At 41.9% G+C, this 24,363-nt stretch overlaps 2 protein-coding genes across 5 annotated transcripts in view; one reads left to right on the top strand and one right to left on the bottom strand.

Annotated features, from left to right (window-relative positions):
• cenpp (centromere protein P) overlaps nucleotides 1-23,137 on the top strand; it is a 72,663-nt gene extending 49,526 nt beyond the window's left edge. For both annotated transcript variants that reach the window (XM_034586525.1, XM_034586524.1), the window contains exons 7-9: nucleotides 22,228-22,307; nucleotides 22,468-22,559; nucleotides 22,929-23,137. In XM_034586525.1, coding sequence (XP_034442416.1) covers nucleotides 22,228-22,307; nucleotides 22,468-22,559; nucleotides 22,929-23,059 — 303 coding nt within the window. In that variant the 3' untranslated portion in view covers nucleotides 23,060-23,137. The remainder of the gene's footprint in view (nucleotides 1-22,227; nucleotides 22,308-22,467; nucleotides 22,560-22,928) is intronic.
• On the bottom strand, nucleotides 2,267-21,220 carry ecm2 (extracellular matrix protein 2, female organ and adipocyte specific). Of its 3 annotated transcripts, none has more exons than XM_034586517.1 (12): nucleotides 20,689-21,220; nucleotides 16,965-17,093; nucleotides 16,343-16,504; nucleotides 12,573-12,761; nucleotides 10,504-11,280; nucleotides 9,433-9,548; nucleotides 9,059-9,194; nucleotides 8,562-8,719; nucleotides 6,630-6,769; nucleotides 6,321-6,433; nucleotides 5,361-5,574; nucleotides 2,267-2,995 (listed from the first exon to the last, which is right to left on the bottom strand). In XM_034586517.1, the coding sequence occupies exons 2-12, from the start codon at nucleotides 17,089-17,091 to the stop codon at nucleotides 2,800-2,802; spliced, it is 2,328 nt and encodes a 775-aa protein (XP_034442408.1). In that variant the 5' UTR covers nucleotides 17,092-17,093; nucleotides 20,689-21,220; the 3' UTR covers nucleotides 2,267-2,799. The 3 variants fall into 3 exon arrangements, with proteins under 3 accessions (XP_034442408.1, XP_034442407.1, XP_034442409.1); XM_034586516.1 differs by having other exon boundaries at nucleotides 10,504-11,319; nucleotides 20,689-21,219; XM_034586518.1 differs by lacking the exon at nucleotides 12,573-12,761.
• Nucleotides 23,138-24,363: the final 1,226 nt, after the last annotated feature.

Below are 24,363 nucleotides of genomic sequence, written 5' to 3'. Positions count from 1 at the left end.
TTACCGGAGAAGGGGCTGTGGTTTCTGTCCTCTACACATTTTCGCTTTTCTGTTCCAGTCGTCATTTCGATCTGTCTGCTACTGGAGTAAACGATCCTAAACCTCAGACTTTCAGAGGAAAATATTATGATCAAGTTGGCTTTCCTGCTCTGATAATCACAGCTCTCAGTGAAATGTGTATTGCATGAAGGCAGAAGACATGTGAGGCAAAGATCGTGGCTTTTTATCATAACTTTCCCTTTGGTCATCATGGCTTCACCTCACGTCAGAGGACCGAGGTGTTGATTTGGTAACATGAAAATAAATATCATGCACTCCTCAGTGTGTTGACAGTGAAGAGATTCAGGGATTCTACAGGCATATACTCTAATCCTTTGTTTGGAGAAATGTGACTCATGCAGCTCAGGGGCTGAATATTTGCATCTATTGTCAACGTGAGTCTAATCCTAAAAATCCTCAAGGTGTTCTGCAGATTCTTATGTAACCTGCTTCCAGACCTCTGAATCACCACTGTGTGTTTTTTTAGTTATTCAAATACTTTTGTTGTTATGCTCATTCACAGCAGTTCCCAGACTATGGTTATAGTTCATGATGAGATTTACTAAAGCGTGCATTTTCTAGGTTTGTTATAACTTTAACTTTGTTTTGTAGAGTACTAGTGTTGCCATGATTTTCATTTTATCTTATTAATTAAGAAATCAGACCATTTTCCACATCGGAACACTTTCTCCAATTGAATGAAAATAAAGCTTAAATATCTCTGGTAGAGGTGTTGCCACCTTTGACATCATGTGGAGTCCACACAGTAATAATCGGAGAATAAAGCCGTGGTATTAACATCTTTACATAGTGTCTATGATTTTTATTCACATGTTTTTGAGAACCAGGCAGTACTGGGAACATAGTGATGTTTATTGTACATTATAACATTGATGAAACTGTTGTTATGTAACTTAGACATGTTGACCAAGAGCAAGGTGAAGGGCTTATCATTCAAACAGTTCTGCTATTTGTAATAACACAAAACGTCTTAACGTAAAGCAAAGTTACAACAGTAAGAGCATTTAATCTCCCCTGCACACAAAGGATTTACTCTTCATAAGTGCGGATCCATTCTTTTATCCACTGTCAAAGCTCGTGTTTGCTTATTACTACACTGCAGCTCGGTTACACAGGTTCGTGGTTGAAGGATGAACATAGAGCTAAAGAGCTAAAGTAGGGTTCAACCACCCAGGAGATTCTTGTGTTTCTGTGCTGAGGAAAGAAAACCCTGAAGTGGAAATTTTACAGTGAGGCAAAGACCTCTGGAACCAGTGGTTCCCCCACAGCCCAACTCTTATAGAGTTCTTACAGACAACTGAAGGTCAAAGGCTTTTGATTCATTGTCTCTTCAGACCACATCGTCCACACAAAGCTCTGCGCATCACAACATTCAACATTAAATGAAACCACGTAAAAGGATTCCAACACCAGGACGTGCAGCAAACGTTTGAGAACAATACTGTGTAAAGGGAGGTCCTGGTTTGTAGCTGAGCCATTTGAGTTGTATTGAGTCCTGAAACTGTTACTTAGTGTTAAATTAGTGTAGTTGGATTAGGTTTTATTTATTATGTGATTATGTAGTGTAAATTAATGTACATTTGTAAATTTATGACGAGTTTAGCCCTTATTTAAATTAGTAGATTATTGTATTTGTATGCAATAAAAACCTGTTCTTATCACTGACCGTTGTTTTGCGCACGGTTTAGGTGCAGGTACTGTTTTAAAAGTACCGGTATCAGAAAAAAACTCAAAGAATACTCAACCCTACAGAAAAGTGTCCTTCAGTCAAAAGACAAGGGGGAATAGAGGATAGGTAGATGTGTCTCCAATTTACCCACCATCACTCTGGATAACAGACTGAAGTGAAACAGCGATTGCTGGGAATATAGTTAAAGCACAAAATGGCCAAATTACAGACAATGTATGTATTTAGTATTGTAGCGTGCCGTCGACATGTGAAATCTGAAGCTAAACTATGACTCAAAACCTACGACACATGGAAAGACTCCGAATAAATTCTGCATCAGGCCTATAAGCAGATGTGTCAGTACACCCTCCGTGTCTTCGTCCGTCAGATTATCTCTCCAGCAGCGCTCACTTGAACCTAATCCTTTAACCTTCTCTGAATCGTAAACACTATGAGCCTGAAGGACGAGGCACACATGCAGTTTTACTACTCACGAACATGAAGGTGCTGAGGTTGTTAAAAAATGATGTGTTGGGGTTGTGGTATCACTTCTTCGAATTCTTTCCATTTCTTTATTGGCATTTTCCTTTTTACTGTGTATGGCGCAGGGATTCTTTCCATTTTAGAGAGTTTCACATTTCACAAAAGGAAACAGATGTGTTTAAAGTCTGACCATGTTCTGTCACCTTCCTTCATTTAAGAGGATTCAGGTGACAACTTACCAGACCTTAAAAAAAACGTGTGAGAGCCAGACGAGAAGAAAATCGTACTTTTATGCAGCTTGTAAGGATTTCGTCCAAGAGAACGACAGGACGATAGAGACGAGCCAAATTACATCAGCTGTAACCGTGTTGAGACATGTCAAAATGTCCATGTTCAGTCTGTACATCAGACTATAATGTGAGAGGCTTTCTGAGGGTAGTTTTCTTATTATTTTGAATGTTATTTGAGTAACATGCAGCAGCAGTGGAAGCTAATGAAGGACATTTATCTTGACTTTTTACGTCCTTTGGCACGTTACAATCCAATATATTCATTCCTGTGTTTCAGGGTTTACAAACAAATGTCTTTTAGTGTTTGGTTTTGTGTGGACTCCGGCGCTCACTCTGCTGAGGCTTTAAGACCACACTGGAGGAGGCGCGGACACAGGAGAAGGCCGACGGTGAGACCTTCTGGGGGTCGATGTAGTTGTTTTCCAGCCTCAGTGCCACCAGAGTGGAGTCTCCGCTGTGGTTCGGGTCACAGATGCTTTCGTCAGGGATGCCCCTTGAAGACAAAGCATTGAAAGGCCAGTTAGATCTCTAATTAACAAAGATTTTCTTTATTGTTGATTAATCATTCGTTCTAATGCCCCAATGCCTTTAGTGGCTGTTTTGTCTGATCATCAGTCCAAGACAGAAAGATTTAACACAAAAAGGCAACACATCTTTAAAATCTCTGGAAAACACAACTCAGATGCAGATGATGCACAATTATATTCCTCAGTTTTGCTCTATGACCGCTGGTCTTATTCTCTGTGATGTTAATAAGCAACAAGCAGAAGTTGTATTTGTGTGATTTTAAAGGAGAGATAGTTTCTTCCGATAAACAAAAGTAAGTAAATTCATAAGCTGCAATGAGAGTATTTACTCATGCAAAAAGAAAGGGTTCACATTGTTCCATAGTTTGCAATACAGCTGTGGGGAGCTGTGTCATTTTCGAACTGAATTTAAAGTTAAACCTTTTAATTTGGGTGTAACCTACGGAGCCCTTGAGGGGAACCTGGCACCAAATCCATTTTTAATAATTGTTATCCGTTTCAATACAAAAACACATAAGTATACACCAGTTTACCTTTTTTTACTCAGGAATCGGGAACATGAAACATTCTAGTGCATAGTCCATGTCCCCTCAGTCCATGTCCCCTCAGTCCATGTCCCAAGTCCTGTAACCCTTTCAAAGTTTAAATTCTCTAATATCTAGTGACAATTATTGTTTTTGCTCGTACTGCACCACATATGTTACAAGTTATCTGCAGTGTTGCTTTGCCGGCTGATTCCAGTTTCCCACCTGGCGTGTCAGCCATGTTGACAGTGGAGCTGGAGCACAGGACAGTGCTTCAGTGGTAATGCTACTTAATGTAAATACCACAACCTGGTTTAAGTGTGTGCTGTGCATGGACCTGTGAGAGGGTGATGAGGTGATTCAGGGAGACTCCCAGACACTTGTTTTGTTTCTTGTTGTCAGGACGACCGTTCGCTGAATGAACGATGAACTTTAATATCGTCTGGCAGGCTGTGATGAATGAGTCACTCGTTCAGGCTCTAATCTGTTTACAGACTTTTTATTGTTGGTATTAAAGGATTGTATCGACTTAAAGGGTCACACTGTCTTTAGTCCCCTGGTGTGATTGTCTTTTGGTACTTTAATTGACCGTGAAGTCCGTTTATCTTTAAAACTTGGGTCATATGTTTGTAGTTGGTGAATAATTGATACCAGAAATTCCCAATGTTATTGCACAATAAGTTCCTAAATCTCAGGAATTTACTTGTTCTGGTCAAATAAGGGACAGAAATTATAGGCTCCAAGCTTAATCATCAATGGGATTCCTTCAGGTATAGATGCACTGTGAGGGGAGACTAGAGACCACAGACCTAAGAGTCTGTACCCTGGGATGGAGTCCAGTTCATGAACAGGATATGCATTTTGGAAAATGGATGGATATATGAAAAATCCTCGTAACTGAGATCCTGGTATTTCCTTATAATTCTCACCAAGAAAGGAAAAAAAATACCTGCAGGAACCTGGATGTTTGAATTTGGGTGTTCACTGAGAACTGAGACGCCTTCTCCAAAACATAATTAACACTATTACTCAACTGGAACTAAACCCTGAAATGTCATTAACTGAAGCCGTAGCCGTTTCTTCCAGTCGCTTGTCATGCTAAAATCTAATGTAGCAATTCAGTGGAAAAACTCTGTTTAGACTAAATTTGTGGAAAACACATCTGTCAATAGCGACGAGTGTGCAGTCTGTCCAACTAACTGTCTTAATCAGATCTTTGGGCCGTCCTCCAAGATGAGAGAGCAGAGCAGCATTCAACGCACAGACATCAGGCGCAGATCATCTGTTCAATGTTAAATGTACAGTTGCTGTGTCCATCAAACCATGGAAACGGCTCAGAAACACAGCTACATGAGAAGGATTTTGGCTCTTACGCCACAGAATGAACTCGGGTCACCACTTAAACAATTATACACTCCTGTATAACCACTCACACCTAAAACAAGCACTCGTTAGAGGTTATGATGTAAAAATTATAAAAAATATTCTGTTTAGTTCGGAAAATATTGCAAAATGTCCGATTGCTGCAACGCTGATTCTTTGAGGGTCGAAGGGGCTCGAGCCAATCCCAGCTGAAATTGAACGAGAGACGGGTCGAACCCTGAACAGGTCACCAGTGTATCACAGGACCAACATAAAGAGACAAACCACCATTCACTCACATTCACACCTACAGACAATACAAAGTACAGTCAACCCCAATCTGCACGTTTTGGACTGTGGGAGGAAGACGTAATTCCCAGAAAGTAATTATGTTGAAATCCTTGAACTCTTAACAGATCATTTTTCATGGATTTTGTCTTCTTACCTGATCCTGTTATTGTTGAGTCTGAGAAAGTGCACGTTGGTCATCTCGTTGATGCCTGATGGCACAGCCATGAGCTGGTTGTGATCCAGACACAGCTCCACCATGGAGTGATATGAGCCGAAGAAGGACTCGGCCTCGATCCCTTCTCCATCCAGTTTGTTGTAGGAGAGGTAGAGATACTCTAACCCGGGATCCATGTGGGCAAAGACGTAGCCTGTGGGGATGAAGGAAACTGTAACTTTCATTATACTCTTGATAATTGTAATCTTGTCCTAAGTCCACAGTAGAATCCAGAGCCTGCTGTGGCTGGAGGAAGTCAATTTGTTTAAAATTAGCATCCAAGTCCATAAATGCACTTTGTAGTTTCTCTTCTACAGCCCTTGTGAATTGCTGCCTCCAGCTCCTTTCTTTTACAACATCCCTGCACGTGTTGGCTTGTCCAGCTCACTTCCCTTGTTATTCTTTTTAAAGTGTTGGTTGTCCTGCTCTGTGCAGGTGCAGTAGTTAAAATGGTTGCTTCTATTCTGTCCTTCTTATAATGTGATTGCAGCCAACCCCTGAAAGTACCTGGAAACCTTGATTAAGTATCATTTCCTTAGCAATTTGGTTCCAGGAGCTCGTTACCGAAGCAGGAGGAGACCAGTGGAAACAACAGCAATACTCAATACACCGTATATTAGATTTAGATATTTCCTGCAGTGGAAAACGATAAAGCTATGAAGTCTATTATCTATTCCTTTATTCCCTGATGTCGTCATAGCAGATCATCATACCACAAATGTATCAAATAAAGCTATAAAAACAGCAGGTTTGAAATCCACTTTGAGCTCAGCAGTTTCCCATTCTTAATATTTTTGGGCCCAAAGATTGTTGAGGAAATCCTCCAGGTATCTACCAACACAACCCATCTGCTAGATATCATAGTTTTCATCCAGATGTGCATAAAGAGTTTCCACCGACCAGGTATCCTCTCGATGTTGTTTCCCACCAGCACGAGATGGACCAGCGATCTGGGCAGGTAGGACGGAACCAGGTAAAGGTGGTTATGTGAAAGGTCGATGGACTCAATAGTTCTGCAGAGAAGGAAGATGAGGGGAGGTTTAGTTGTAGTTGGAATAATAAGGCATAAATAGCTGATTGTTATCGTTGACACTTTATTGTAATGAAACAAAAAATATCTGTATTGGTGAGAGCTGACTTTAGTAAAGAGTAACTTCCTGACACTCTGGAGGATCATGGGTAATTGTGACATATCTTGCTTTGTCGTACCTGTGGTTGATCCAAGCCATCGGGGCGATTCTGGTCTCATCCAGCCTGTTGTGTCTCAGAGAAACCACGTTCAGACTTCTGGTCTGGTTCAAAACTGTCTCCGAGATTTCCTCAATCAGGTTGTTCTCCAAGTACAGCTCCTGTACGACAGGCAGACATGAAACAAACGTTTGTCATCATCAAGGAAAAGAGAAGAGTTTAGATGGGGGGGGACCTCATTAACAACTAGAAAGTCTATAGCTCAACCATCAATCCTACTGCATGTCGAACTCTTGTGATGGAAAAAGAAGCGTAGACTGATTATCTGCACCAAGTTACACAAACTCATCTCAACAGCTGTTTCTTATATCAAGATCCATGTGTTAATTACACAGAAAATGGTGAAAATCTCCTAAATGTAATCAAATTCTTGTATCTGCCCTTCAACTGAATCTGCAAACTCTAAAATGTAATTGGTTTTCTGGCCCACGCCTGAACCGAGTTTGGTAATAATTACTGGAATAATGACTGGAATTTAGTGTCAGTATTATGGTTGGATTTTATTATCTCATTCATTTTCACTTTTTAATGAGACCAATATAAAACCAACCATTGGGGTGTTTATGAGTTTGTAATTAAACAGCTTCGTCTACTGTTTCTCATTCTTGAGCTCGTAGCAGAAAGGTCTGTGACTTAATGAGACAGTTTCACGTCAAAGGTTATAAAACTGCATTCAGCTTCAGTTTTTGCTGGAAGCTGCTTGCTACATACTGACACATGCTGAGTTTCTGCCTATTTAATCTGTAATCTGTCATATCTATCTTATCCCTCATCTTTAAATTATCATGAGTAGAATGTCTCTCATTAGAGTGCAAACCTCCACCAAGCACCAGCAGTCTCCTTGTGAAACCAACTTTAAATTCACTAAATCAACATTTTTATTGTTGACCTGCTCCAAATTGCGCACACTCGTAAATATCAATCAATTTAACAATTGTTAAATTGTTAAATTGTTAACAACGCCCTCACAGTGTTAGAGAAAGTGAAAAAAGATTCCTGGATCCGCCTTCAGATCCGGAGCTGCACTAAAATTGAATAGGTCTCCACAAACCTTCATGTAAATCGGTTGAGTAGTAATCCTGATTACAGACAAACAGACAAACACATTACCTCCTTGGCGGAGGTGATGATCACTCTTGGCTGTACTTGTGTTGGAGTGTAAGTGTTTGAAAGCAACAAATACTAAAGGTAAACCATGATCTCCAGAACTAATGACCACAAAGAGTTGTGGTATTTTGGATTTACAGCTTGTAGAAACTGTCCAAAGTCATAACATGAAGTTGGTTTTAAGGTGGATTTACAGCAGCAGCATGTTAGTGGAGTTCTGTGGTTAACCAGAGGCCATAATTACAGGTTGGGCGGTCTGGTTTCCCACAGGTAGAGGCCGAGTTTACTCAATGGAGTATAGTCTTAAACATTGGAGCCAAGAAGAAAATAGTGACACGTCAGCAAACTTTAACTCCGAACGCTGCCAGTTCCTCAGACGGCCTCGGAGGATGTGACTGAACCTGATAAGAGACGTAACTAAGATTCATATATTGAGCAATTCACCTATTTCTACCAACTGTTGTCCAAAAGGCCCAAAGATTCTCATGGCACCACTTTAACTGGCTGTTCACAAAGTCAATCACATGTCTAGAGACCTGAAAATGATATGTGGGCTTCGGTTTGTATCAGCCTGCCAGGATATTGATCTGAAATTTATAGTCTATGTATATTTTTAAGAGTTCACAATGAGTCCTGGAGTCCACAGCAGGTTGAGCCATGGTTAAAGTTTCACGTGGGCCAGTTTTTCTGGTGTCAAAGTGACTTGTACTTTTATAAAGGAAATCCAACGCCTGGCTGTGTGAGGTATGAGGAGAGATGGTCGTGTAAACAGATATAACTTCATACCAGCAGTGAAGCAGGAAGCCCCTGTGGTATGGTGCGGAAGTGGTTTCTTCCCAGTCTGAGGTAGGAGAGCTGGATTAGCGGAGTGAAGGCCAGAGGATCCACATTCCCCTCACTCAACAGATTTCCTTCCAGCTCCAGAATCACCAGGCTGCTCATATCTTTAAAGATAAAACAAATATAAATGTATTCTGCCCAGCTGGAAATTAGTCTTGAAATCAATGTGGCAGGAAATATCTGTGTAGAGCAGAGGGGAAATGTTTGATTCAACAACAGCCACCTGTAAAATTTAAAACAAAACAGAAAAATACATTCTCTTTGACTCAGGAAACACAAGGTGTGATTATTAATGGAATAAAGGTTTTTGTCTCTTTCAAAGTTGAGCTTCAAGGATCTTTTTTACGTTTTAAGTTGTTGTGTAGTAGTTGAGTGTAAAAAACTGATAACAGAGTATTTAGTGACATTAACACTGACGTCAGTACGCGATGCTCTGTCAGTACCTTGGAAGCTGTTTTCACCGATCCCCCTCAGTTTGTTCTCGCTGATCTTCAGCTCTTGCAGGGATGGGGGGAGGGCAGAGGGCACGGCTTCCAGCAGGTTCCCGTCCAGGTAGAGACGACTCAGCATCTTCAGGCCCTGAGACAAACACATGCTGTAGGTACTGGTGATACTGGGAGGTCTGTGATGGGGAAGTTTGCAGAACTCCAGGCCTCCCTCTTTCATACTGCACATGATAAATGTTGAAATACTAGATTTGACAGCTGTAGGTGGATCATGATAAACGTTATATCGAGTGGCAGACAGATTATTGGGGGAAATAAATTGGCTTTTATTCTGACGGGTAGCATTGGTTTAGTGTGATAGTTCATCTTACTTTGAAGGCTTTGGCATCAATGCCGGCAGAGGTGAGTTTGTTTTTCTTCAGGTTGATCCACTCCAGGTTGGGGATGCCATTAAAGGCTCCTGCTGGGATGCTGCTGATGTGGTTTCCTGGTCAGAACATTTTCAGTTAGTTTTCAGTAAGCACTGCAGTGTGTTTGAGTCGCAGGTTTCTTTATTTGTATTCTTGGTTTTTAGTTCCTGGATTTGCTGCAAGTCTACCTCATCTCACACTGGATCGTTATCTATCCTTGCAACGTGCGAGGAGAGTCAGGTTGCAGCTCCTCCCTCGTAGTTGGTGATAACCTCAGTTTTGTCATTTTAAAGGACATAAATAATGTTAATGCTGCATGCTGAAAGCTAGCTGTCTGGTTGTCCTCCCTGCTACGTCTGAACTCAGCCAAAGATAATCTGTGAGGTAAACGCAGCAGTAAAACTCTATAAATCCTAATCACAAGTGGAGCGTGTGTTTTTGTTTTCCGACAGACTGCGTGGTTTCTGTTCTCTGGTGAAACGATTAGTTCATTGCATCAGAGTCAGTGTGTGGAGTAAGAATCTCTCGTTTTAACTTTAAGCAATTTTATATCCATAGTACTCCAAGGAGGTTCTGTTTGTTGATTCCTTTATTTGTTTGTAAGCAAAACCTACTGGACGGTATGTGTCAGGGAAGAACCCAGTCTCTTATATTCTCGGATCGGCCCAGGACACACATTTCCACCTCCTGAATGGGAGAGGGACTGGATCTCAGGATGTATTCGACCTGAGCTTAGTGCTGACCACTTGTGATCGGATCTCTCAGAATGGATTTTAATACCAGTGTGAATGGGATCTATCATTGGGTGACATTTTCTGAAGCTTGATTGAATTTAAGGGGCCTGTTGTGGACTGTTGTCGGAGGCATGCATCCACTGAGTGCCATTCTAGTTTAAAGTAGTAATCTATAGAGTATGAGATTCAGTTCTGGATTTAGATTCTGTAAAATAATGTGGAGTCTTATTAAAATGATTGATTCCTCTCGGAGCTGCCGTGTGTTTCAGCTCCTCGTCGTGTTGTGGTGCGGACTCACCCTCCAGACTCAGAGATTTGAGCTCAGGTATGGACAGAGGCGGGAAGTGGAAGAGTTTGGCGTTCTCACATGTCACAGTGACATCAGAAATGTCGCAGCCTGGAGGGAGGCCTCCTCTGTTCCGTCCCACCACCACCTCCCTCTCCTCCCATTCCTCCTCCCATTCCTCCTCCACTGCCTCCACCTCATATAGCTCATCCTCTGTAGCAGCAGGGGGTCTTGGGATTGGAGCAGGGATGAGATCTGGTTCTTCTGGTTCTTCTGGTTCTTCTGGTTCTTTTGGGAGCATCTGAAAGACGTCTCCTCTCAGCCACACCTCCTCATCTGCCTCCTCCTGGTGCTCCTCTTCCTCCTCCTCGACCAGAGCCAGAAGTTCCTCCCTCAGGATCTCCTCCTGCCTCCTCCTCTTCTCCTCTAGCTTTCTTGCTTTCTCCCTTGCTTCTCTCTCTGCTGCCTCCTTCTTCTTCCTGTCTTCCTCCTCCTGTCTCCTCCTCTCATCCTCCAGCCTCTTCATCTCCTCTATCTGCCTCCTCCACTCTGCTTCCTCCTTCTCCACCTGCAACCTCAGGGCCTCCTGCTCCTTCCCCCTCCTCTCCTCCACTATCTTTCTCTGTTTCTCTTCCTGCTCCTTCCTCAGCTTCCTCCTCTTCTTCCTCGCCTCGTCCTTCTTCCTCAGGCGCTCCTCCTCCTCGCGGTGCTCCTCTTCCTCTCGCCAGATAATTCGCCTGATCTCCTCCTGAGTCAGCGGGGTCACAGGCTCGCTGGGGTCACTGGGAACTGGAGAGTCACCAGAAAGGTCAAGGCTGAGGTCAGGGTCTAGGGTGGGTGCGGGGGGGTGCGGGGCGGCCAATCGGTTGGCAGGAGGCGGTAGGAGGCAGGAGTTGTTCGAGAAGAAAGAAAAAGGTGACGGCAAAGAAAGAAGGAAGGAAGAAAAGGGATGGAAATAGGAAAGAAGAGCGAGAGACAGACAGGAGAGGAGGAAGTAAATGTAGAAAAGATAACGAAAACTAAAGGAGAAGGACAGATGAGAGGTGGCGAGCGCAGACAGTGATAGTGGGACACACAGACAGGAGGTGGACAGACAGACGGCTGTGTGTTAGTGCTGTAGACAGACAGACGCCCACATTTGACCACATAGACAGGTACAAGTCCAGCTTGTTGAAGCTACAGAGCAGACGGCTGCTGTAGACCAGTCTGGATCAAATCCCAACTCAACGCTACCTGTACTGCCACAGTCAGGTAAAGTTCGTCTATTATTAATAGTTAATAGATAATAATAATATTAGCTGATGTTGGCGTTAGCTGCTACGGAATCTAAATCTAATAAGGTTTAAATTAAATCATTTCTCATGATCATGACCAAAGTCTTTTAAATTAATAAACTGGGCAAGCTACATAACCAGGTCAACTGTTTAATAACCAAATGAAATCCTTATAAAACAATCAACAAGGTTTAAAGTATAGTTTAGTTATGACGTTATTACAAGATATGGTCAAGATATTTTCTCCTTTTTTTAACTCTGAAGAACAATATTGTTATTTAAGACATTTCTGTTCAGTGTGTTTGCACTTTTTAACTTTTCCAAATTCAGACTTGACTTTGAATGTAGATCTGTAGTCATCCGTGCGTCATCTCCCAACATACAGACATATTAAATGCGTCACAACGTGTGTGTTGACTGACCCAAAATGTGCGAACCACATTTTTAAAGCCATGATGGAAACTGACGGCAACATGCTGAGGCCTCAGAGATGGAAAGGAGGAGTAAAAAAGTGATTCATCCCAGAAATGTAACATTTACTGTTTGATTAAATTAACACTGACTCCTAACACATGGTTACTAGTGAGGAAGTTAAGTTTATTCTCCTTATAGTTACAAGAATGTACAATATATTAGTCCTTTTTTTTTTTTTGCATTCCTACACTTTTCCTGTAAAAGTTAATTTTAGGTTTGTATGACGTGAAGTGTTGAAAGAATTAAACCCTTCAAACGTCGCTCCTGAAGCATTTTCCATCTCTGTTTTCTCCGGATGCTGCAACATGGCGTTACCACATGTTGTGTTTCTACCTGGCTCCATGCAGACGGGGCAGCACTCCCCAGCGGGGGTGAAGGGGAAGTGGCAGTGCATTGTGGGACAGGTGATCTCGTCACAGACCACCCGCCCTCCGGTGCACAGACAAGTCACACATGGCTTCGGAGACCAGACGGCCTGGTCGAACATGGTCAGACCCTGGTACACACACTGGCCCTGCTTACCTGAAACAACACACACACGCACACACACACACACACACACACACACATACACACATACATACATACATACATACATACATACAACAGTCAGTTCAGTTTGTCATTATAGTTTTAAATCTTTCAGTAAGATGCACCGTGACCGTGGAGGAAGTAAAAGTTAATTGGCAACTGTTGATTATGTCGGTTTTCTAGATAAATCTTCTGTATATAATTTGTCTTAAAGCTTGAAACGCAGAAATATTTTCAATCTGTATTACGGCAGCGGAGACCAGCCTGATGTGGATAATATCTGAAACACAAAATAATATAAATATCTTTCATATACGGCCACAGTCAGTATTCATACGGTTGCATGGTCATAATATTTGTTTCAGTGTATAAGACGTCACCAACATGGACACATGGCAAAGTTGAAGTGTTTCTGCAACTGGGCAGATGTGGAAAGTATACGTTTGGTTTGAGTGAACAAAAGAATGAAGCCTGAAGCCTGCAACCAGTCACATGACAGTGGATCGTCCGTCACAGTGAACCGAGGGGACTTTATGGCAGTTGAGCGAGGTAAAGATCCAGATGTGCTGCTGCGTTTCATTGGCTGAAGTTCTCCTGTCAGCCTGAAGCCGTATGTGGTCGTGTGTTCACCAGGAAAGAACCATGAAATGATCTGTACTCACTGTGGACAGCTGAATACCCACCATCACTACGTAATTACGAGATAGTTTTGTCCCACAAACCGCAACTTGTCAAACAAAGATCTAATTATTTCTGGCTACCATTTTACATTTTCAATAGATTTTTTTGGTTTTGTGTCAGACAAGAGACAGAGAGAGCAGTAAGACATTCGCCTGTGATGACGCCCCCTGGCTGCCGTTTTCTAAGCGTTAGGAATATAAATAAATAAATAAATCACTGTAAACGTGTACAAGTGAATTTCTATTTCATTTTCACCTTCTTATTCACTCTGTCACAGTGTTTATTTCAGGGGGTATTTGGCCCTAACCAATCCGAGGTGAGGATCATATCTACCCATGATCTTTTTTTGCGCAGCTCGGGAAGTTTCAAATGAAGCAGATGCATTTTATACTTCAGGGTTTTTTTGTGTTGAAAGTTGTTTTTGTTGTACAGTTGCCTACACAAGATGGCGTCTCTTTTTCTTATTTCCACCTGCAAGTCTTTGCATGAATTTGCCGACTTTGCAACTGAGGCAACAGCTGTCGACGGCCGCAACACTGAACCTTTTTCAATCACTGAGCACATTAGAGAGGTGGGCGGTGACGCACGGGTCCAGAACAAAGCAAATTCGACGCAGCAACATGTGGGTCACAACACGCAGACCCTCGTCATCCCCCTCAGCAGCAGCAGCAGGCCCCGCTGCAGTAATTGCTGTGTAGGTCTAGTCGAATCTAAAGCTTGTACTTGAGCATCAGAACCAGACAAAGCAGTGATTTGTAGTGTTTCCACTCCTCCCTCTGCATTAACTTCACCTTTCAACATCAGACCCGGGCCGGGACGCGCTCGTGACTGGGAGTGAGTCAGTAAGAGAGACTGTAAACCACTATGATACAGCAGGAAGAGGCTCTTTGTGTCTAGTTTGAGTGGGTCCTGTCTGTCATCTATCCTTTCTAATGGTATGCTCTTTGTCACGTCTATAGGAAACACAGGTAGTTAAGAGGCTCAGGTTATTTCTCTTAAACACTGTGTCGTCTTTACTGTGACTGTCACCCTGTCATCTCTGGAGCACTCGTACTTTAAAGCTTTTCTTTTCTCTAGAAAATATTGTCTTGCTGTCGGAGCTCTTGCTTTTCATTGTCTTGTAAATTGCAGGTTTTGTTCAAATAATATGGCGACAATTCGAAATCCGCTGTGGTACGATCGTCCTACAGTGTTGAGTGTATAGTTTTACTTTGCTGTGAAACTATTGGACGTGCGGATTAATAGTTTTAATAATAAAATTCATAATTTCTTGAGCAAAAACATTTATCATCCGTATTCCGCAGCTTCTGTAATGTCAGGATTTGATGCTTTGATTTGGTTTCTTGTCAGCGTAAACTTGAATTTCTTAATATTTTGGATGTCAGACAAAACTAAAATTCCAGGATGTCACCCGGGGCTCTACGGAACTTTTTTTGTCTTGTGTTCACAACATTAGATGATGTGACCTAAAGTAAATTACTTTGTAATGAATTTTTTTCGGTAGGGAAAACTCAGCTATGATAAAAAATAAATCGGTGTCTAGATAAAGAGAAGAGAAGAGATATTGTCAGTCTTTTAAAATCATCTTAGTTCAGTCAGGACCACATTGGACAAAATGAATTCGATTTAAATAATTGCAATAAGTTATATTTGGTGGTCCGAACATTTTTTCTTGAAAAAGGTTTTGGGAATTTAGAAAAACACCCTGATTGAAATGCATCTTGACAAATGAATCTGTTCCGCACTTAACGCGATGACTGGTTTATGAACCGTCTCTTTGGCCGCTGAGGAGTAAACTCCATCTGCAGATGAAGACTGAGATAAGGTAGAAAGCTCTGGAACACAAAGCTTGTTTGTTAACGTTGGGAAAGCAAAGCTGGTGTCGTCAGGATCGCGAGTGAACTTTCCACGTCGAAGGATTGTTTAACGTTCAGGGAGTTGATTGGTTGCCACGGTGACTGGAGAGACTTTTCACTTTCCACGAAACAAAGCAAATCGAATATTTCTCGCAAAGCGTCAGACGTCTCAGGAAAAGTCGTGGTGGTGCGACATCTGTAAGTTTTTTTGTTTCTGTAAACTGAAATCTGGTCTGTTTGGTTGTTACACTTGAGTCAGTTTGTGTCTGCGACTCTGAAAACAAAGCAAACATGGTCTCGTATTTCAAACTGCAGTGAAAACCGAAACAAATAGTTCTTATTTCCCAGCAACATACTGTCGCCACCAACTGTCTGATGCTGGTTTTATTGTTTGAAACTGAAAGGCTCCACGTGGCTCTGAGGTTCTTGTTTGGAGCCTGTGTCCTCAGCTCAGTGTGGGGGTTTTCAGGACGTATGTTTCTGTCGAGCTCTTTTCCCTCAGATGGTTTTCCCTTCTGTTCTGGTCGGAATGTGATGATGTGACATTAAGTCACTGAGCTGTAATAACAAGCTCTTTCCTTACGGGAGCAGGACGAAGCCTCTCAGCTGAACTCTCCTCCGACTGCACTCGTACATTCAAATGTTTTATTCACTTTATTTTACTGCTCTGAGATTTCATTGACTGGAAAACTCTTGTGTCATTCATCATGTTAAAGTTCTGTGTTCGGTGAGTCAGTTTCCATGTGGGTTCACACATCAACATACAAACACACAAATTAACTAGTGTCTTTAATTCTACATGTTTTTATTCTCTAAATTAAAACCGTATTTTCGAGGATTACTTTCTCTGATGTGAGAAGTAACTTTATATCACTTAAAGTTGTAAATAGTCTCTGACTGTTGGATGAATGAAAGAAATGATTTGATGACTGGAAACTAACAGACTTTTGGAAATTGCGCAGACCAGCAGAACATTAGGAAATCCGTTACCTCATTGTCATTGGACGTTTTTGAGGTTGAATCTGAGTCACTGACCTGGGATAACGTTGTAGCTGGAGTGCTGTTCCTGAATGTTCTTGTAGGACTGTAGGAACAGAGTGTGTCCTTGGTTGTCTCCTGGTTCTACTGGGACAGTGGGACCAGGGACCAGTCTGATCTTCATAGGTCTGGAGCTTCCTGCTCTGGCCTCCCCGTGACCTGCAACACATTGTGGTTTCACTGTTAATCTGCATCAAGGATCTAGAAACTTCTCACAACAGATAAAAAGCAACACGATTGTTGGGACAGTCCAATAATGACTGAATCATCGATCAACACATTTTGAGCACAAACATGTATTCTTATAAAATAAAAACAGTCCTGAGATGCTGGGACGTATGCAAGAGGTCGATCTGGTGTCATTAGAGGTTTTTATGTCCGAGAACAAGGACAGAGCTCATATGAGTTGAGGATCTTTGAGATGCTCCTCAAACAAACGTCTCCTCCTTACATTTCAGTTTTAATCTAGTCCCACATCTGCTCAACAAACCACATCCATGTAAATCAGGTAGACGCACAGAGATGAAACTGATAGAAGTCAACCCATCTTACTGTAAGATGGCTAACAAGGATATTTGCCAGATGTGTGTTTCTTTTTTTTAATGAAACTGAGTCTTACCCTGTCCACTCCTCTTCCTCTTCCCATGGCGGATCTCACCATCCTTGCGAAGGTTCCTGGCCTGGGTGTCAGGGATCGTCAGGGCCACCAATAGCCACAAACTGGCCACCACCAGCCACCACCTCATCCCTGCAGAGCAGCACAAAAACTTAAACCAACACTGAGGCCTCCACAATGGCTGATAGAAACCATTCCTGATACAATTCTGAACAAGGTCCAAATACCAAAGATCTACTTTGCTCTTGACATAAGAAGCTCCTGAGAGTTAAATCTGGTCTAAACACAAACAGTCACAGTCTCTGATAGTCGACGCTACAAACACATTTCTTTCTGCTCCCAAGAAGAAATGGGCTCAACACCCAACCCTGGACTGGTTCCTCAGCAGGTTGATAAGACGCATCAAAAACAAAAGTAAAAGATTAAACAGTTAGTTGTCCCAGTAGCTTTGGTTGAAAATAAAGAGTTTAGAAACATTGGGAGCCACTGAGCATGAAACCACCAAGGTTTGAGTCCATTGTCCCCCTCTCTCTGCCCTCAGCACCACTCTACTGTAGAAACCAGCAGATAAACAGGTGAAAGTAAACACACACATCCACGTTCGTTCTCCAGAACAACAGAACAGAAAGAGGTTTTTACCTGCAGCAGCTTCTCTGACAAAAAGAGCTGTCACTGCTGCTGCTCGTCCTCATATAGCTGTGTGCTGGGGTCCTAATGGCTGGTTCCGTGTGTGTGTGTGTGTGTGTGTGTGTGTGTGTGTGTGTGTAATGACTGGTCTATACGCAGCAGTCCTGTCATTATTAAACCAGAGCTCTAACACTAACACACACCTTCACACACCTGATAGTTTTGTCCTCTGAATGCAGCAGATTGAACCAGTTCTCCGTATCAAACACAATAACAGTAATAAATGTCGTGTTGCTGTGCCCCAGTGCATGATGGGAGTGTTAAATCATAGGATTGTTGGGCTTGGTGGCCCAGAGGAGCCTGATGGAAACCTCCAGTTTTTGCGGCTGCTTGTTTATTTATTGCTGATTCTTGTCGGTCTGAAACCAGATAATGAGCTTAGCCAGTTGCAGCTTTTAACAGTGCACATAGTGGAACACATCTGGATCCAGATGTTGGAGTAGATCAACCCCCGAGCTCAAAGGAGAGAGAACACTGGATTTGATGTTGATCATCAGGTTTGAAAGGATGCTGCTGTTCTGTGTTTGCTGGATGTGGAAACAGTTGGATGTGTTTTAGGCCACAGCTGCTTCATCAGGTGTTAAGAGGAGATCATGTGTTTACAACTTGTTCCCTCGCCCTCGTGTGGAACAAAAACAGGAGTTAACATTTGTCGTGTTGATCTAATAAATACGTTTGTCTGTGAGAGATATTTTATATCATAGCTGCAAACACCTCATCCACACTCATTGCCTTTTATTGGTCTTTTCTCTGCACATATCTGGTGTGAAAACTTAAATTTATTATAGTTGTTCTTATTTCAACATTGTCTACAGCAGGAGTGTCTCCACAGGAGGCTTCTCTTTCACAGTCAGAGCAACATCTGAACAGGAACGCTGCTCCAGGGGCTCCACAGTATGTCATGTGTCACAGTATGTCATGTGTCACAGTATGTCATGTGTCACAGTATGTCATGTGTCACAGTACGTCATGTGTCACAGTATGTCATGTGTCACAGGTCAAGGTTGAGCTGTGACTGCAGCGGCCTGTGTTCAAATCAAGCTCATGACCTTTGCTGCACGTCATCTTCCTCTATTAGTATTGTTACAGTCTGTACTGTATCTGTAAAGTGACGTCTTCCATTGTGGGAGTTCTTCGGGAGCTTTGCGTGACATAATAATACAAATACATAGAGTAACAAGTGTTAGTGCACTGTACTGTGAATCCACAGATGATGAAACTGAGTTGAAGTGTTAATGAAGCGTAGGAGAAATGATTATCTACTAAAGCACTTGATATTAAATTGTTAACAAGAGGACGACTACTGGTCCCGTGATGTTTTTCCAGAGCACACGTTACACATCATGTAATTAGGAGGCTCTTATCCATGACATCCACCCACACACACTTTTAATCATTCACTTTTTTATTTTCTTTGGATGGAACAAAACGAAAGTGCGCAGCTCCACAGACTGGACGTCTGAACAGCTCCCAGACCCTCCCTCCTCTATTCACCACCAACCAATCACAAGCCAGACATCAGAGAGAGAGGGGAAAGAGAACAGGAGGGAGGGAGGGAAGAGAAATGGAAAAATATTCAGCTCTTCAGTTTCTGGATGAGCAGGCTCAGACGGAGAGACTTCCAGCAGCAACGGTAGAAGATAAAAATAACCTGGAGACGTGTGTGTGTGTGTGTGGGGGGGGGGGGGGGGGGGGGGGGTTAATGAAATGCAGACAGTGTTTAAATCTGCTGCTGTTTCTACTGCTCTGTTTTCTTACTTCAGGATTTCACTCAATAACTGGACTAAAGAAAAAACTTACAATGACTTTTTTTATCTGTTATTGTTATTAGATTTTTTTGGCATGTTTCTCAAAGTGACTTTTTAAAGGTCTGGTTTAACTTTCGATAAGGAAACTTCTTTTAAGGTCATAAAATTACATTTTCTTCAGACGTAAGTTGTGACTGAAGTTTGACTGAGTGAAGCTCTGTAGTTAAAAATTGTGTAAAATTGATTTTAAGTACCTGACAATCACAATCCGACCAGAAAGTCTCTTCACCTTCACTGTTTGTTAAACTTTTCCAAAACAAACCAGTCTAAGAACAATCAGATATTATTTTTAAATATCAGTTTGTGTTTAGTCTGTGAATCTATAGAAAAATGCTCTTCTCTGTTTCTCAGTGTCGCATTAAAACCAAACATATCAGAGACAACTACCTAAAAAGACAGAAAACATCTTTGAGTCAAAATCATTTGACGTATATTTAGACTTTTTAGTTTGGTCCATGTCCCGTGTGTTAACATGGAAGAGGCGGGACTTATGACTGATACCGCAGCCAGCCACCAGGGGGTGATAAACACTCAGTCATGTCGTCCTTTGTTTACTATGAACCTGAGGAAACAAACACTCCTCCTGTGTTTTCAGTCGATGTCAGTCAGGAGAAACTTTACGTCCTGAAGGAAACGAGAAGTCAGTCGACTGTTTCTGATCCAAAACCAACTTAACAACAGTCTCATCATCCTCTGTGCACAAACTGATGAAAAAGAAAATGAAGTCTGAGTCCGTCGAGTCTTGCATCGCTCTGCTCAAAGCATCACTTCTGTTCTTAAATCACCAAGTTTCATAAAAAGCTACAGCTGACTGGTTGGATTCCAGGTCAGTTAAAAATACGGGAAACCCTGAATAAAGATGTTCGCTCTGGTTCAGTTCTTCTCTCCCCAGCTCTCCGAACATCGCATTGACTCACAGCTCATGTTGTGAAACGCAGCAGAACATCATCGGGGAGCGGAGGGGAATTTTTTGGGAGAGAGATCTAAATCAGTGAAAGTATTCTCGAAGTGAAACGATTAGATTCTGTGCTGCGTTAAATGGACGAGACGTTAGATTCCGTTAATCAAGGGTGAAAGCATTCTGGGTTTTCTTTCTTTCTTCTGGATCTGTGAAGGAGAAATTCTACAGCAGCAACAGATGTTGACAAATCATGAAAAGACAGACGGAGAGACAGACAGACAGGGGGAGGAGCCGGGGACAGACAGACAGACGGACATTAACTCTACATTACCAGCAGTTTGAAGGCAGCTGCAGGACTTTAGGCCAATTTCTTCCAGCCTCTTTTCTCTTCCTCTGGTTCTGCAGGAGCTCCAGGAGATGTGTGTGTGTGTGTGTGTGTGCGTTTGTGTCTCTGCGATGATACTGTGTGTGTGTGTGTGTGTGTGTGTGTGTGTGTGTGTGTGTGTGTGTGTGAGCCTCGGCGTCACTCAGAGCATGGAACAGTTGTGTAGAGCGTAGCAGGCTAACAGAGCTGTGAAGGAAAGCCAGGATTTGTGCTGCAGCTGAAACCAAGTGAAAGAGGGAGAGAGAGAGAGAGAGCGAGAGAGAGTTTCAGACAGACAGAGAGGGCGAGAGAGAGACAGGTCTGACATCTGTCTTCCTGTCTAAGGGAGGACACGGCCAACAAGCTGCAGGATAAACCAAGGAAGACTGAAAAGCAAACGGGCAGAAGTGAAATACCCACATGTTGCAGAGCGGAGAGGAAAACACTGAGTCCACTTTGACTTCAGTTACAGAAACGTCTCAGAACGAGGAGAAGAAGTAGGACGGAGGTCAGAGGTCACACGAGAATAAACATCCTGCTTGAGTGTCAGAGAGAAAAACAGGTTTCTGCTCAACATGTTTAAAGCCCAGAACGAAGGTGGATGAGAAGGTGACTGTTAAAATCAGTTTGATTATAAAACTGTGTCCGAGCTCAGACCTCTGACCTCCTGATGAAACCACATTTAAATTCCCTACATCCAGATTTTTATCAAGATCTGCACCAGATCACACCCACAAACAAAATATCGGATTTTTATCAAGATCCATGAATTATTCTCTGAGAAATCAAACGAACATGTGGAAAAACTCTCAATGTCTCCTGGTAGTTAAAAGGTTTGATATTAATCCATTCATGAACTATTCTGATCATCATCAACCCTGCTCTCTGTGTGTGTGTGTGTGTGTGTGTGTGTGTGTGTGTGTGTGTGTGTGTGTGTGTGTGTGTGTGTGTGTGTGTGTGTGTGTGTGTGTGTGTGTGTGTGTGTGTGTGTGTGATCATAAACTTCTCAAATGTTTTATCTCATGATGAAAAACAAAATGGAGACTCAAATGTTTTCTGGTTCCCTCATGACTCATTATTACACTTTGATGTGTCTGTACATGTAAAAGCTTGTTTGTTTTCATGGAGGAGACGAACAGAGTTCAGGTCGGTAGACAGATGTTGTAGCGCCACCCCGAGGGCAAACCGTGAAGGGTCAAAGAAGATAAAAAAACAGCTGGAACAGGAATCACCTCTGAAACTGCAGGTCACAAAGAAAGGGGCCGAATAATAAACTGGTCATTTGGTTCAAACTAAGAGTCAGACATTATCCTTAAAAAAATGTAAATAAATAGTGTTCTTTAACATTTTGTAGAATATAACTTGAGTTATTTTAGGATCCAAAGGAAAATCCTTTCACATTATTTTACCTGTGATGATTCTGCTGACTCCAGATCAGACCTGTTGACAGAAAGCCACAGTGACGATGTTCAAACTCTGTGAACTTGTGATTAAAACTCTCTACAGGAGAAGTACCCGTCCGTCGTCTCTCTCCCTGGAGGCTGCAGGTCAGAGGTCATGACCTTGAATCGCCCCGAGCTCCCTGGGTAAATAACCATCTCTTTATACATCATGTAAATTATTATTTCATACACAAAACCCATGTGCAGTTAAATCTATTTAATATTCTCACAAATAAGCTGAGCTGAGACAGCTTCTTTCTTTTTTTGGTGTAGAATTATTTTCCCTGTTTGTTTTGATTCGTAGCTGCGTCCTGTCCATTCATTGGTCGGTGGAAGTTTCCAGAGAAGGAGGAGTCACTCCTAAAATCAACCTGTTGACAAAGATCCCAGAGAGAGGTGAGATGCTCCTCTGGGAGTTCACCTGAACATACTGATACTGACAGTTCAGTGCATCCAGGAATTATCAGACCTTCACTCTTTTTCACATCACAGATCTATGCTAAAATAATGTATTTTTTCCTTAATGATACCCAAAATGAAGATAATGAAACAAATGTGATAATTAAATAGAAATAAATCTAAATCTTCAGACCCTCCCAGGATGTGGTGTAGATTTGTTCAGTTGAGCCACTGAGATATCTATGATCCAAGTGTCAGAAAATTTGTGTAAAATACAGGATTTCATTTCAAATTACAACCTGTATTCGAGGTTTTGGATTGTTGATTAAATAAAATTGTCGATCTGTTTTTTCTGTGTCTCTGCAGCGCTGCAGTTGTTTCCCTCTCAGGCTGTAGGTGGCGCTGCAGACGCCTTCCAGAGCATGCTGAGGATTCTGGGACCTGAAGCTGCGGTGGAGTCTGTGATCAGGGCGGTCAGCCTCTCTCAGGACATGTGACTCACACTAGAGGCAGCAGTTAAAATTTAAAAAAAACTGTTTCCAGACCAGTATCGTTAAGTTCACAGATTCACAAATGCAGCAAATAATGAAATTAGTTTCAATGTTTAAGAGGTTTTTCATTTTCTACTTTAAACAAATGTAAACATCAGTAAACACACACAAACATCAGTAAACACTCAGCGCTGGTTTAGTCTCTTAGAAATCTTTATTCAATAGAAAGAGCTCGACTGTCACCACTGTAACAGCAGAGCTCATTGGTCAAAATCTACAAAAATAAATAATTTAAATACAAAATGCCAAACAGCAGAGTCGCCTTTGTATTTTTCAAATAGTTCTCTTCTCTCAGCTATTTACACACACAGCGTTATTCAGGAGTCTGTAGGTTTCACAGTGCTGTGATGTTTCCGCACCTCGACGCTCAGGCAGCAGCTGGAGGCAGGGACGAGCGACCAATCGGAGCCCAGCTCACCTGACGGAGCTGTGTCAGAGGTCGGAGGTCTGGACACTTTGTCTTCTCTAGAATCTTCTATCTTAGTTTTATCGCTGCGTTAAATCCCCGACGATCTTTTAAAAACCCAGAAGGTCGTTTTAAGGTTCGTTTACTGTGTCGTTCTGACAACCTGAGTTAATCACGTGTCAGAGAAAACAGATGTTTGAGTTTCTTCCTGAACTCAGAAACAGCAGTTGACAAAAAGAACGTTACGTAATATTTTGTCTCAAGGTTTTTTTAGTTTGGTTTAGTTTGTTATTTTAGTTCAGCTTTTAACAGAATAACGTCAAAGTGTGATATTTACATTTCAACAGATTAAGCCTGTGATTGAACCTTGAGTTGAGATTTTGTCAAAAGCTGTTTTGAGGATCCAGAATGAAACTTTGAGCTCAACAAAAAAACTTAAATCATTTCTTTATCACAAAGTAGACCGAACATTTATTTTTACTTCTTTGAAAATGTTGGAAATACTTTCAGACTAAATGAAACCTTTGGGGTTTTTTTAAAGCTCGTCAGTGATTTATCGTTAAGAAAATATGTTTATTTCACGTGGGAGTTACTGAACAAGATGAACACACACCTACACAGGGAATCTTTTAAAACTATCTGGAAATATTTCATACGCTGATTCCCGATAAGTTTCAGCTTCTCGTGTCCAAATACCTAAAGACTTCAGAGAATGTTTTGTCGATAGTAAAAATAATTGATAGCTGCGGTCCTACCATCATATTCGTCCTTTTTATTTTAGGCCACATTGACGTTGTTGTGTTAACGTAGAACAAAACTTGAATTATTTTTACCAGCACCTGCA

Source organism: Hippoglossus hippoglossus, chromosome 5, assembly GCF_009819705.1.
Source record: "Hippoglossus hippoglossus isolate fHipHip1 chromosome 5, fHipHip1.pri, whole genome shotgun sequence".
NCBI classification, from domain to species: domain Eukaryota; kingdom Metazoa; phylum Chordata; class Actinopteri; order Pleuronectiformes; family Pleuronectidae; genus Hippoglossus; species Hippoglossus hippoglossus.
This window is presented reverse-complemented; position numbering and strand designations above follow the sequence as displayed.